The sequence below is a fragment of the Eurytemora carolleeae genome, unplaced genomic scaffold (assembly GCF_000591075.1).
Source record: "Eurytemora carolleeae unplaced genomic scaffold, Eaff_2.0 scaffold1119, whole genome shotgun sequence".
NCBI classification, from domain to species: Eukaryota; Metazoa; Arthropoda; class Copepoda; order Calanoida; family Temoridae; genus Eurytemora; species Eurytemora carolleeae.
Window position 1 is genome coordinate 47,318 of NW_019397298.1, and position 16,249 is coordinate 63,566.

Sequence of the window (16,249 nt, forward strand, 5' to 3'; positions counted from 1 at the left end):
TTTTTTTTACAGAGCAAAATTTCAATAATGTAACGAATAACATTAAAAGGGGACTATATAGAACAAGAATAGGTAAAAATGTTGCAAAAAATCTCTTCTATTTAAGGCTGAAGTTCAACAAATAATTTATTTAGCTGCAACAAAAATAATTTAACTAAAAATGAGGTTTTATTTGACATAGAAGGGAAAAACGTTTGTTTACAAATAGGAAGGCTTTAAATTGTTTGGTTTTTTAGATCATAGTCAATAAAGTTGCCTTTAATATCTAAAAATAGGAAATAAATGCGGTTTACAATTTTTCTTGAATCTGTAGGTTTATATGTAAGAATAAATGAATAACTAAACGTATTCTAAATGTGGGTAGACGAAGAACGAATATCAATCTAAAGGTTTCAAACCAAAACCTTCCAAATATTTATTTTACTCTCGTTTTCCTCCATACCAACATTCAGCGTAAAAAGTTGAAAGTTAAGATTTTATTTTAATTTTTTGTTTCTGGTTTTATTTTCCTGCGCAAAAAAAAATTAGTTAAGGGCGAAGAAAATAGTTCTTTGCGTGTTCGATATCTTTTGTAAAATCTTGGGTGTTGTCTTTTTAACATTTTATTCATTCAAACCTAAATTCATGTTTTTAAATTTTCCAATTTTGTGAATCAAATTGAAAAAGTGTGAACCATTAAAGTTAAAATTTTAACGTCCAAATTTATTGTTTCATAGGTTATTAAACAGCTCTAAAAAGTTTTCAGGAATTTTAGAAATTTTGAATTATTTTTGAGAATTTGGACTGGAGCGAATTCATCCCTTTGGCCAAATATCAGATTTGGTTAATTCTACTTGATTGACAGATCAGACAAACGTCATCATTAAGGAATTTGCCTTAATTAACCCCTCCCCCCTTTGTTTAATACAGATGTTAAATATAAACTGGCACATGCACAGGATAGTGATTGAATGGCCCGTATAATTATTATGCATGCACAGAAATAGTGATTGAATGCCCCGTATAATTATTATGCGCATGCGCAGAAATAATGATTGAATGCCGCGAAGAATGAATATGCGTGGGAGGGGTGGAACTGCCCACTAGAACCAAAACTATTCTAAAATAATTCAAAGTTCATGCTTCCGAGAAGTAATAAGAAAATAACTGGTTACAAAGAATAATAATTAGGTAGGGGAGGGAGACAAACCAAACCAAACCAAACCAAACTCAATTAAAAGGAGTGTTTGCGAAAAAAAGAAAGGGGTTACTGTAGTACACACTGTATTTCTAGCCAATTAAATGGCTGAAAGCATTATGCATTTGCATTCCCGAGCGAATCTCTAATCCCCCAGTTGGATGGATCAGATCCCTCCCCAAAGTTCAAACCCATCTTTCATGGATCCAACAAATCTACCACTGAATCTAACCTAGCACCCTCCTCCAGTTCCTACAGTATGTTTGGATATTGTACTTCTGACAAGTGTAATCTTTGCCCAAAAAGAACAAGAGCAAAAGTGGGGGATTTCTATGCCTGCTTTGCCTCAAAAGATTCCAGCACAAAAGGATGTGATTTGGTACACGCACATTCGAGAACTATAAATCTTTGTTTAATAGACAGTGAAAATATATATAAATGTAAAATGTCATTATAAACATGTATATTTAGTATATACACATATCTTTAAACCAATAATGTTTTATGTTATAATTTTACAAAATAAACATTTAGATCTTAAAAAAAATTATGCATTTACACAAGCATCAGAAGGAAATAAAAAAAAATCAATTAATCATAATCATGGTCGATTCTATATCAGACCCCCTTTAAACTTTGCAACAGAATTTTTTTCAAACAGATGGTGATAGAAAGGGTTTCTTTAGTTTTTATTTCTAGCCTTTAAATTTATTCACATCAAGATTTCTAAAAAAAAAAATTAACAGAGGTATTAACTTTTGTTTATAATATTGTTATTTTTAAAACGCTTGAACTTGAAATCCAATGTGGGCACTTCAAAATTTAAGAATCATTGTTTGATCCATCAATCAAAATAAAATATGAAGGACATTACCATTGACAACAAGGGGATTAAATTAATCCGCAACCCTACTGCATAAAATGGAGATCAATGGTTGATCCCGATATTCACGACACAAAGGTTTTGACATCTGAATTCATTTTAGACAATTTTTCTAGAACGCAATAGAAGTTTTTAACAACCCTAAAACTGAGCTAATGGTTAGTAATAATAATTCAGAGAAAAGGAACGTAGCAATCACATATTAACTTTTCCTTTAAAATATATTTTTTCATATTTGATCTTTAACCTTTGAAAATAATTGCAAAGGTGCCCTATAGTTTTCAGTTAAAAAAAGGGGGGGGGGGTGGTATTATACATATACAATATACATACATATCCCATTATTAACAGGAACAAAATATGTAAGATTTTTTATTTTCGTGTATTTCCACATTTATGGGTGGTACAGCCAGTATATCTATCCGCTATATACGCTTTTACAAGACATTGCACGCAATAAATCTTTTGAAGCGCATGCAAACTTATACAGGGTTACCCAGTAAATATGAAATATTAATGACGACCTAAACTCTTAAATGACTGTTTTATAATTTCATAAAGGACCGTTACGAATTAGAAAATATTAAAATGTATAAGATTAGAATTTATTCTTCACATTCGTCTCAGAAGTCTCATGATTTTTGGGCAACCCTGTATTGACGCTCAAACTTAATTTTATTTTTATTTTAAACTCGAAAGCCGATCTTCTTTATGTTTTTCATCAACTGCCAAAGACTTTTAATTATACGCTTTTGAAATAGAAGCATTAAGATTTTTTTTTATGAAGAAGATTAATTTAAAGGGTGGATTTTCTGCATGCTTAGTCTATTTTGAGAAAGCTGCATTGCACTGATTACATTTAATCTTATTGCACTTTTACACCCCCCCCCCTCATCATCCGACCCCTCACCCTTCGCCATTTACCCTTCATTCCTAATCATCTGTCACTTATGTCAACAAAAATGCGCAATCATCATTCGTGCACGGATGTATTTAAATGCCGCGTTTTAGTTTGCTCAAAAATTTGTTCGTCTGTGTGCATGTTGGAAGAAAAAGTTGATAAAGTTGAAGCATATTAGTACTTGGCAGCCTAGGGAGCATGGGAGAAAAAGTTTGGGTTTAAGTCGAATAAAGGGGGGGGGGAGGGTTCTGGCAGCAGATTAAGTCTTTAGTTTAGAAATGTTGAAACATTAGTAAATACGATACCTACTTATCTTCCGTTAAGGTCACTTCAACCTTTTTCCTACAGATTACACTATATAGGTCAAGTTTGTTTTAACGTTTGTAAATGTTAACATAAAAATATTTTTATATTTGTTTGTAGGTATGGAGAGAGGTGGGGGGGGGGGGTTGATGGAAATATATATATATATCCTAAATTCTAATTATGTAAAACAGTTAAGGAAAACAATTATTTCTATCTGGCTTTTTATTCAGTAAGAGTAAAACCGTAACAACCCAAATCATCTAATTTTCTGGAGCAATAATAATAAAAAATACATAAATACTTTTAAGAATTACTACGGTAGACCGGAGGGCATAGCCTCTCTGTTATTTTTACACCTTTGTGACAAATCACACAGTGATACAGGAACCTATAAAAAAATCACAAAATATCAAAATATTTGAAGTAAGAAACACAACTGAACCGATTCGTTTTTAATTCTCTAGCTGGCGTTTCCGCTATTGGAATGTTTCTCTATTTCAGCTTATCTTACACAAAAACAAATTATAATTATTTTTTTTCAGTTTGATTTGAGAATGATGAGGATTGTGTATGAACAGCCGTTCTCCTCCGAATACTTGGAAATCAAGCCGGACAGACTATCAGGTAGATTTTTTTATAGGGACCAAAACTTTTGGGTTTTCAAGCTGCAGAGTGCGCTAAGTCGGTTCCCCTTTTACATGGCTATCAAACATCGTACACAACCGCCCCTATCTTAAAATATTTTATTTCGTTTTTACTGACAATCTGAATTTTTTTCTATTATGAATAAGAAATCTAAAAATAAAAAAAAAAACTAATTAAAGGAATTTAAATGTTATTAGATAACAATCCTGAATACCGTAATATTTACTTTTCTCTTTCAAATATGTTTTCATCCCTATATTTAACCCCTCGTAAAACTGAAGAAAATTGTAAGAATTTGGATAATTTGAATTCAATAAAACAGACAATTTTCGTCTAGGGGCCCCACCCTGTAATAATATACATGGCTTTACATCAGACTTGTTAACTGTAGGAGGAATTAGAAAATTCTTCTTTATTTATTTTATTTAAATTTTTTGTAAGCTTCAACATGCCAAGCTGGTTTAATCTAATGATATCATTTTTTATACAACCAATTAAATCAAAATTAAAGAATAAGAAAATTTCAAATTTCTTATATTTTAAATAATTAAATTTTGGTTTTTTAAAAACAGATTAAGATGTTGGGATACCCCCTTTAAATGTGTTACATATCTGCTTTAAGTGATATCCTAATAAGCCGAACAATTAGAACAAATTATAACTGCAAAACGTCACCATTAAACGTTCTAAACTGCATTGCTTTTATTTACTAATTATCTAATGTTGTGCGATCTGGCTATTAGATTTTATCATCATAATACATTATACAGTTTAGCGCCATATCCTACATCTAACTTCTTTGCCAACAAACGAGGGGGGTGGGGGGTGGGGGTACTGATTTTTAAAGATTTGTTTGGTGGTTTTAGTGATTATCAATAACTAAATCTTAATATAAATCAAAGTTTTTTGAAAGAGTATCTGAGAAAAATAATCCTCAGTGGATCGTCGCTACGGATCATTTAATAGGTCTGTTGTGAATCCTTTATGGAAAAGATTACCGTTTATTTCTAAGCGGTTCGTTCACGGTTAAAAGTCAGCGAGCCTTAACTTTGAAACCCATTTTCATCCGTTAAAGGAAAATTTATCATATTTATTTTTCATACTTTTTTTTACAAATTTAAGAAAATAAGATCTGTTTATTTTTGACAGATTTTGAATCTAGGATGAAAGTATGTCTGAAAAAATGAACATAAGTCAATAAATTGAGTAGATTTATATACTTGCCTGTAGTTGTTAGAGATGTCAACGATAGTGTAACGTAAAGTAAAATGTACGTTTTTGTACGTTACGTTACAATAATGTGTAACGTTTGGATATATTCTATATAACGTGAACGTTAAACGTTAACGTTAGAGGAGCTCATACCTAACGTTAACGTTAGAGGATCATACCCCTAACCTTAGCGTTTTGTGGAAATGTAACGTTATTTTTCTAATATCTACAACTGTTGACCATAACGTTAAGAAATTTTTTGTTTCCATAGGGAACTTGAAAGTCTAACGTTTGAAACATAATTGTGATTTGATTGAATATCGTAACGAAAGGATTTCTATTTCAAAGTTCAACTTATAAAAAGTGTAACGTTGTGTTACTGAAAAATGCATTACTGTTTATGAAAACGTTTTAAAACGTTTTACCTTATAATATAATGAAAAATTCAACGTTGCAGAAATATGTTATTATTTTTATAATCAGGAAACGAAAGTTTTTTTACAGAGCAAAATTTCAATAATGTAACGAATAACATTAAAAAAATGGTATTCTGTAAATCATTTTAAGTTGAAAAATTTAGAAATGTAGATACTTACTAAAATGCAAGAATATTTTAGCAAATGGAAAATGCGTGTTATGTTTTATTCATCAATAGATATTTATGAAACTTTAGAATAGAAAAAAAACTGATTTTTTAATCAATTTTTTTAAAGAAAAAAATGTTAAATAATTTTATTTCGCGTTGTTTGTGTTAAAAAAATTTAGCACTTGTCTTACTATATTTTTTTATTTTTTAACCCCAAACATGAACTCTGAAAACATTTTCATTGTGGTTTGTAAACTAAAGCTAATGCCGCTTTTTTACTTACTTTGTAAGGTAAGTAACATAAAAAAGCACAAAAAGAACTAAAAATTTGCCACAAATTATAATTTTCTAATCTCTACATCTTTGCAAGCCATGGTGTTGTAGACTTTTGATATTTCAAGCTATGACTTCTGTTAGATAAGAATGTCTAAAGGAATTGAGTTGTTCACAAACTTATATTTCTAATCCCTATATCTTTGCTACCTAATGTTGTAGACCTTAGATATTTCAAACTATGAATTCTATTAGATAGAAGAAAAGGGTCAGTCTGCATTGCGTAAAAAAAGGAAAAAATTAACCCTAAACTAATCTAAAATAATAATTTAGAACTACTGTTCCACATACAAAAGTGGTTTGCCTTGCCGAATTTTTACTCATTTTATGAAGTGTCCCATTTAAAGAGGGCCATGATAACGTGTATACCTTTATCTGATTTTGATGATTTGAAAATTATGAGTGTTTTCCTATCTTGTAAATGTATGCTGGACATCAAGGGTAATTGATTTGTGACTTTTTTTAGAAATCAGCTAGCCGCCCACCTGAGGTTGCTGCGTTTTAAATAAAAAAAAATATTGTAATAAAAAAAAATTTCAAGATCGTCCATAGGGTTGCGAATTGACAATTAATTTAATATAGGAGAAATCACCGTAAGGCACAAAATAAATATGATACATCATTTTCTTGAAAATTTCATGCTGAATTTCAGATTTGAAAACCATTTTTAGATATATTAAAATCTGAAGAAGTTATGGCCCAATAACGGTACTAAATTCCGGTTTTAAAACTTTTTAATGTTTTTGATGAGCTTTTTAGCTCTGACTCACTTAATTTTCAATTTCTTTAAACTCTTTTTAGATTTGAATTTAGCACTGAATTTCCAAGAAAATAATGTATAACATAAAAATAAAAAATTGAATTTTTTTTGTGGACTTACGGTGAATGCTCCGATATTAAATCGTCAAATCGCAACCCTATGGACGATTTTTAAATTTTTTTTAAATGGAAGGCCACTTGAAATTACGTCTCTAGTCCCTTTAAGAAACACTTTGAGTTGAAAGTCTAATGGTAAAAACTTTCATTCACAAATTTTAAAAATCGTTAAAAATAATAATTTTATAACATCTTTATATTGCATAATGCATATTCTTCTACACAATCTCTAAAAAGGTTAAAAATACAACAGCAACATACAGGGTAAGTAAAAAAATGTAATTATCACGAAAAAAATCTTGCAATGCTTTCATTTAGAAACAATATTATTTTAATAAAGTGTAACGTTTTAATTGAACATTTTAATACAACGCAACGTATAGAATTTTTTTTCAAATCTTTCTTAAAAACGAAACGAATAAACAGTTTTGATTGTCTGTTGTAAAAAAGTGTAACAAAAAAGTTTTCACAATAACGTTTCGATAAATCGTAACGTAAGAAAAGGTGCATTTTAATAAATTTTCTAAACGTAATTAAAAGAGTTTTTATTGGAAAAGTTAAGATAAAACGTAACGTTAACAAAAAATATTCTTTGCACTGAAATGCATTGTAACGTACAGAACTATGCCCCAATTGACGTTTTATGAAAGCAAAACGTTTGTTATCTTCTAGATCTTAAACCAAGTGAAAATGTAACGTAAGGTCTCTGAAAATATTTACCTGCATGAAAGTGGAACGTTAAAAAATTGTGGTTATCTATATATAAATTTGGCTTGTCTGTTTTGGTGTCTGTCTGTTTGTTTGTTTGTTTGTTTGTATCCAATAAACGTCAAAACGGCTGAACCGATCGGGCCCAAATTTTTTGTGGGACATCTAGGGACTCCAGGGAAGGTTTATGAATCATCAAAATTTCAAATATTTGTCTCCATCAAAATTCGATCGTCATTAAATTTTTTAAAATTTTGAAAATCCGTGAAATTTTTTGTGAAAATCCGCGAATTATTTTTGTTTTGTTTTACGATGTACACAAAGAGAACATGTTCACAATTAATTTAGGAGATGGGCGCGAAGCGCCCTCTAAGGCTAGAAAGAAGGGCGCGAAGCGCCTTGAATTTCTAGTATTACATAAGCTTTAACGCAACGTTGGAAAAGTTTTTTAAAACGGGAAATTCAAAAGCGTAACGGAGCTTACTGTTTTTCACTAACATTTACTAAAGCTTAACGTTGTATAAGATATTCAAGTGCAGAGAATTCATAACGTAACGTTACTCTATACCATAAAATTTCATAATGTGCAACGTAACGTTTTAAACGTTTATACTTTTGATGAACACTATCGCAACGAAAGCTAAAATCTAGAAAAATCAAAACGTTGACATCTCTAGTAGTTGTTAATATTCGATATTAAGAATAATTTAAGAACAAATTGTGCAGGTCATTTTGGAGATTTGTGTGAGAACTGTTGTCAAGCATTTTATGTGTATTGTCTATGGCCATATATGCCAACTTTTGGGATGTACTTAAGAAATTTTTCTTTTGAGGGGGGGAAGGGTTAGGGCCTGAAAACACTATAAAACCACAGATTTCACAGATCCAGTGAGTGGGGGCCTGTGCCCCAATAGCCTTCCCCCCCTGAGTATGCCTCTGACCTACTTTTCAAGTTCTGAAAAATCTTTTTTAAAGAAGGAGGAGGGGGAGGGGATAAGTCCCCTTTTCATTATATATGTGTTGACCTTTTGTAATATATGCGGATATATACGTGAAACAGAATTATTTTCAAGAATTTGTAATTTACTCATTTTTATCCTTGATAGTTCATGGCTGAAGGGCCTTGTAAAACTTAGAATTTTTATAGATTTCAGATTCAGCTGATGCATTAATTAGTCCCCTAGATTATATGGGCCTTGGTAAACCAGTTTATTAAATCTATAATCATAGATTTTTCATTCATAGAAAACAGACGGGATAACGCACAGTAAATTACACTGTAACAATTTATTTTTACGATTTTTATTTTTAGCGAAAAAAAACTCTTGCTTTAATTCGTTCGAAACTAGGGTTTCCATCCAAATGGAGAATTAGCTTTTTTCTCGTCGAAAATCTCGCATTTTGTGCATTCCTTTCGTAAAAAAATGCGAAAAATTTCGCGTTCTTTCGCAAAATTCATTTTAGCGGAAAAATTTGAAATTTAGCGAAAAAGTGTGCATAATACGAAATAAAATTTTCGGAAAATTTCTCATTTTTTCCCGAAACTTTTCGAAATCAAACAAGTTTGCTGTTGTCCAAGTAAAAAATGAAACTGAAGGATTAAAGATGTTGCAAATTCATCCCAAAAATATCATATGAAATAATCGTTTTTCTTAATAAATTGAGATTTAAGCAATAAACATATTCAACAGAAATTTTACTTCTTTCTAATTAAAAATGTGGGAAAATTTACCGTTTATCCCTGGGAATCCCCCCCCCCCCCCCCCCGGGTAAAAGCTATCATGCAAAAATAATGAATTTAGCAAATAATTAAACTTTCCCTTGTCAAAATTTCATTAATTGGGACCGATTCATGGTAATTAATTCTTAATTAAAGGATATGATACATCTGATTGCAATTAATTCTTTAATTGTCCTACTCTAACAAAGAACTGTTTTTATAATTTTATAATTATACATTTAAATTGGAAAGAAAGATCAATTTAAAGATAAACCAACGCAGAAAAAGATAAAGACATATTGTTAGAAAATAAAATACAAAAAAAAAGACATGTTTCACAAATTAATTTTTCTAGACTGTATTTGTAATCGACAGGTTAAGGGGCAAAAATATTTTTAAGGGGCAAAGAAACATTTTTAAATTAACACGCTTTTATAAAAAAGATTTTTACGTTAAAAATGGGTGTAAAATTTAACAAACATTCAACAAAATACATTGATTACAATACCCTGCCCAGGGAGGCGGGCAGGTACGGTGAGAACTACACCTCCTCCCTCTCCCTCCGAGTAGGGCGGAGTGGAACCTCTCCGAACCGAATGATCACCAACGGAAGCATTATCAGTGGAAACCTAAACAGATCTTACCACGAGGTTAACGGAAATCTCAACGGAAACTTGAGTCCCAACGGAAATGGAATAAGTCCCAATGGAGTAATTAGTCCCTCAGATCTGAGGTTTGAAGTCCCGCTTCCGTTTGGATATCATATGGACCTGGACTTTCTCAGAGTTTGCTCGGACGATATAAATGATGAAAGCCTTCAGAAGCTTAAGGGACGCCATTTTTCTTATTTCCAATGATTCATCACATTAAGAGTAAAATCATTCTTAAAACATTTAGATATTCTTTTTATGAAATATGGCGTCGTCCAGGAGCTCCGGAAAACGCGACGGAAACAAAGGAAAACTCTCGAAGTTCTGATGGGATTGAGAACAGGTGTTCAGGAAACCAAGATGGCGGTCATAACACATGCTCCCCGAGTTCAGTCTCGACCCCAGGAGCTCAACCTCGCTTCCTCCTGTACACCGGATATAGTAAATTCAAGCGAACTAGTGAGAGACGCGCTCAGAGAGTCAATGGTTAGCTTCCAGGTGGATTAAAAATTAAATGTTTGTAAATAAGAAATTAAGATTCAGTGATTATTTTTTTAGGAAACATTGGATCAATATAAATCAGCTGATTTATCAGATTTTGATCTGATTCATGGAGTTACGAGCACACCCAGGAATTCATTAAAGAATACAAAATTTGAAATACGGATTTGTGAGTTTTCGCTGAAATTGCTTATTACAAAGAATAAGTGTACTTGTTAAGATTCCAAGGGTGCAATGAGATATTGAATAAATGCGCGATTAAGCATCAATCAAAACAGTTAACGCGGCATAAGAAGAATATTTTGCGCACGATCCCATCAAACCAGAGCCCGCTAAACATTTGCCAAAGTGATGGATTCGTGTAAAAAGCCAGCAAACAACGATTAATCAAAGTAGTTGGAGGGGGGGGGGGGGGCACATTAACTTTTATAAAATTCAAACAGAGTTTTGGAAAAAAAGTTTAATATTGTTTTCTATCAAAATTTTATTAATTCATTTTTTAAATGAATTTACTGAAGGGAGAAACATGAAAGATTTTCATCTTTTCCAAGAACTCATTTTCAACCACCCGAGAATGGTAAGAGTGCTTTTTTAAATGTCTTCTTTTCCCCAAAGTTTCAAACTATTTAAATTTTTTTATAAGTTGCAAAATGCAAATACATTATTGATGAAGTTATAATGGATCGTTTCTGTTATTAAATACAAAAAATGAAGTAATTTTTTTTTCATGTGTAATACACAACTGTCTAAATTTATCTATCCATGTCTATCTATCTTTATTTTTCGTTCTATTTATTTTTCTATCTATCTATCTATCTATCTATCTATCTATCTGTCTATCTATCTATCTATCTATCTATCTATCTATCTATCTATCTATTATCTATCTATCTATCTATCTATCTATCTATCTATATATCCTTCTACCTATCTATCTATCTATCTATCTATCTATCTATCTATCTATCTATCTATCTATCTATCTATCTATCTATCTATCTATCTATCTATCTATATATCCTTCTACCTATTCATCTATCTATCCTTCTATCTAACTATTTACCTATTTATCTATTTATCTATTTATCTATGTATAGACTTGAAGTTAAAGTATCTATCCAACACCTCCCTCTCATCTGTCTCGACGAACAGCTCTGCTCTACCGTACAACTCCCCCCTGACCCCCGAGGTGTACCTGGCCTCCCTGCCCTCCAGTATTCCCGTGAGGGGAGAGGAAGGGGAAGAGATGGAAACTAATTCTATTGCTTCCATTAACTCAGAGATGAGCACTCATACACTCAGGTAAAACGTTAGATATTTTTAACATTTTATTACTTATTTCTAACTTTATATTAGATATTTTTAACATTTTATTATTTATTTGTAACTTTATATTAGATATTTCTAGTTTTGTATTAGAAATTTCTAACTTCGTATTTGATATTTCTAGTTTTATTTGAGACATTTTTAACGTCATGTTATAAGTTTACAAATTTATATTAGATATTTCTAACTCTACATTGGATATTTCTAACTTTATATTAGATTTTTCTAACTTTATATGCAATATTTCTAACATTGAATTAGATATTTTTGAGTTTTCAACTATATATCAGATATTTTTAACTTTATATTAGATTTTTATAATTATAAATTTCATTTTTCTAACTTGCTTTTAGATATTTCTAGCTTTATTTTTTTATATTTAACCAATTTGATTTTAGACATTTATAATTTGATTTTAGAAATTTTTTCTTTTTTATCAAATAAGAATAATAATTGAGGTAAGAATAATTATTAAATTAAGAAAAATAATTAAATTTAGAATAAAACTAAAATGAAAAAAATAATTATTAAAATAAGAACAATAATTAAATTTAGAATCAAAGTTAAAAAAATTTAAAAAGAATAATAATTAAGTTTATGATAATAATTTAATAAATAGGAATGTGAGAGAACAGATGGCGAGAAGTTTAGTCAAACTTAAAGAATATGAAAAACAGGTATTTTTTATGCTGAAATTGCAAATTTTTTCTTAATCTCCTTTTTTGGCTTTTCCTTTTATACTTTATTGATTCAAATCATTTCTATTTAACACGGATTGAGAGAAAAGTTGTATTTTTGAACATTTAAAAATTGTTTTAAAAATTTTTCCGCTGAAAACAGAATTGAATTTGTAAAAAATAAATGACCATTGTATTTATAATTCGGCACAGTCATTTTAGACTTCAAACAATTGTTTATTTATTTTCTTTAAAATATTAAAATCACAAACCGAAAAAAACGTGGGCATGATTAATTTTTACAAAATGCGAAATACGTCCAATTATGATACAGGATTTCCCAATAAACATGGGAAATAATTCTTTGATTTAGTAAAGTGATACCTACTGAGAAAGCTGTAATCTGTAAGAGTTTCGTCTGCTATGTTTACAATTTGTTTGTTTATGTTTTGACTGCATACGGTTGTACTTAGTAAAACAAGAAAATTAAAGAATACAAACAGAGTAAACTTGTCCGTCTTCACTGTACATCTTGCGGAGACATTATACAGGGTGTCCCAAAAAACATGGGAGTTCAGTGACGAATTCGATATCGTCTTTGTTATGAATTAGCATTGTAATACCTAATTTCAAAAGCAATAATATTATTATGTCTGCGAGAGTTTATTTTATGAAAACGGTAAAAGACTGTAAAGATGTGTCTATAATGTCTCCGTACGATGAACAGTGAAGACGGACAAGTTTACTCTGTTTGTATACTGCAATTTTCTTGTTTTACTAAGTACAACCGTATGCAGCCAAAACATAAACAAACAAATTGTAAACATAGCAGACGAAACTCTTACAGATTACAGCTTTCTCATTAGGTATCACTATACTAAATCAAAGAATTATTTAAATAGACGATATCGAATTCGTCACTGAATTCCCATGNATTATTATTATTATTATTATTATTATTATTATTATTATTATTATTATTATTATTATTATTATTATTATTATTATCATTATTATTATTATTATTATTATTATTATTATTATTATTATTATTATTACTATCATTATTAATTTCATATAAATTAAAACTGTTAGGGGATAATACAGTGAGACCTATAAATCTATGGAATAGGGAGACGACATTTAATCAATTTTGAAATTAAATTCATTAAGTATAATTGATCTGTGTACACTGCACAATGGCTGTGGATTTTTTATGTTCATCGGGCTGTTTATAATCAAAACAGTTATCCTCCTCTTCCACAGCTTTTTTGGCTCTCATTTTTAAACTGTTAAAGTTCTGTTCTTAGGCTAGAGAAGCTCGTCTTCGGCGTGAGCGCGGCGAGGACGAATTTAACGAGGATTGGAGGCTGTATGACGAGGCTATGGATACGGACGACGAAGATTTAGGCATAAATCAATATTTTCGTTCATCTGATATATTGATACAGAGAGAACCAGAAAACAGCGGATTTCTTATTTTTTCTACTTTTTAAATTTAACAAGGTTTTTTCAATGTTTGATTAACATATTTTTTAAAAAAAATTTAGATTTATCAATTTTCACAATAGCAAAAACAATATTCTTCGAAATAAAAAAGATCTCCATTCCAGATCGTGTTCTTGTTCTCGCTGTATTTTTGCTATTATTAAAGACCCCCCCCCCTCCACCTTCTCTCATGCACTGTGATCAATTATAACCCCACGTTTAATCTTTAACTTAACAAACACCTTGTCCTGTATTTTTTTCCTTTAAATTTTATCAATTCTAAAATACCGTCACGACTCATGTGTCGGACTGAATTATAAAAACGACTGACTGATAAAATCTTTAAGAATTTAATTTGCAATCTCTAACTTACATCCAAGCTTCCTAGCACCATGATTTAATGTTTCTTTTGTACGTTCTTTCTTTGGAAACTGCACTTGTTGCAACCTTGCAAGCCATATAAACACATTTCAGATATAAGGCTGGGCTCATTTTTAATTTTTGTCAAGCTCAAATTTATGTTTTGCTATAACCGCTGACGTCGATAAAATTTAAAATCATAAGTCCTAACTTCTTTTGTATTTGAAGCAAAAATAATCTTTAGAAAAAAACTTCTTATATTTTCTAAATTTCTAATTTTCACCCGAGTCACAAATTTGTGCAAGGAATTTTTTTTGTCATTTTTGTTTTGAAAGTTTTCAACGTATATAGTTTGATGTGAATGCAGATTGCAGATTGTGAAACCAAATGCATTTATGTGCACTTAAGGGAGCCCACGTTAAACCATAAAACACAAGTTCAATTTTAATAAAATCAAGTTTTAGTTTCAATATGCAAGCCAGCTGAATGTTTTTGGAAGATTTTATTCGAAACTTTTCAAATATGGCAATTCTATTCGTGTTATTGTTATTTGTGTTTTTGACTACACCATATCCCTCAATGAATTCGTCACTGAATTCCCATGTTTTTTGGGACACCCTGTAGACACATCTTTAATATAGCCATTTACCGTTTTCATAAAATAAACTATAGCAGACATAATCATATAATGGCTTTTGAAATCATGTATTACAATGCTAATTCATAACAAAGACGATATCGAGTTCGTCACTGAATTCAAATACATTGAACATATAGCGAAATCCGTGAACGACATTTCATTTTGTAAAAATCCGTTTTCAATTAACTTAAATTGTACCCACAAACAAGCTGAAACACAACAATTGTATGCAAACAAACACATTTCTCTTAATAAGTTGATTTTTAAACTACTGTTATCACTATTTGCTCTAAAACAACATCGAATTCGCATGAGGTTCCTTAAATGTCGTCTTCTCCTGTTAGAGAGTCCTAAATTATTTTTTCTTTCAGAGCTTTTCCTGCACTTTAACAATAGTGTTTGAGATATTCGTTTTTTTATTTCTACACATTAAGGACGCTATTACTTTACTCCAAGTCAAGCTATCTGTACTCATACTTTGTACTTAAGGTAGAAGCTCTCCCTGTACTCCAAGTTAAGCTATCTGTACTTATGTACTTTGTTATTTTAGGTTGAAGCTGTCCTGTACTCCAAGTTAAACTATCTGTACTTATGTACTTTGTAATTTAGGTTGAAGCTATCCCTGTACTCCAAGTTAAGCTATCTATACTTATGTACTTTGTACTTTAGGTTGAAGCTATCCCTGTACTCCAAGTTGAGCTATCTGTACTTATGTATTTTGTACTTTAGGTTGAAGCTATCCCTGTACTCCAAGTTAAGCTATCTGTACTTATGTACTTTGTATTTAGGTTGAAGCTATCTCTGTACTCCAAGTTAAGCTATCTGTACTTATGTACTTTGTACTTTAGGTTGAAGCTATCCCTGTACTCCAAGTTAAGCTATCTGTACTTATGTACTTTGTTATTTTAGGTTGAAGCTGTCCTGTACTCCAAGTTAAACTATCTGTACTTATATACTTTGTACTTTAGGTTGAAGCTATCCCTGTACTCCAAGTTAATCTATCTATACTTATGTACTTTGTACTTTAGGTTGAAGCTATCCCTGTACTCCAAGTTGAGCTATCTGTACTTATGTATTTTGTACTTTAGGTTGAAGCTATCCCTGTACTCCAAGTTAAGCTATCTGTACTTATGTACTTTGTATTTAGGTTGAAGCTATCTCTGTACTCCAAGTTAAGCTATCTGTACTTATGTACTTTGCACTTTAGGTTGAAGCTATCCCTGTACTCCAAGTTAAGCTATCTGTACTTATGTACTTTGT

At 30.7% G+C, this 16,249-nt stretch overlaps 1 protein-coding gene and 1 long non-coding RNA gene across 2 annotated transcripts in view; both read left to right on the plus strand.

Moving 5' to 3' along the window:
- LOC111713352 (uncharacterized) overlaps positions 1–3,894 on the plus strand; it is a 29,266-nt gene extending 25,372 nt beyond the window's left edge. Inside the window, exon 3 of the long non-coding RNA XR_002767675.1 lies at positions 3,810–3,894. This is a non-coding gene — a long non-coding RNA (uncharacterized LOC111713352). The remainder of the gene's footprint in view (positions 1–3,809) is intronic.
- A 9,895-nt stretch (positions 3,895–13,789) lies between these two features.
- Positions 13,790–16,249, plus strand: part of LOC111713347 (uncharacterized) — a 6,345-nt gene continuing 3,885 nt past the window's right edge. The window contains exon 1 of the mRNA XM_023488200.1: positions 13,790–13,911. Within this exon, the coding sequence (XP_023343968.1) occupies positions 13,887–13,911 (25 nt within the window). The 5' untranslated portion in view covers positions 13,790–13,886. The remainder of the gene's footprint in view (positions 13,912–16,249) is intronic.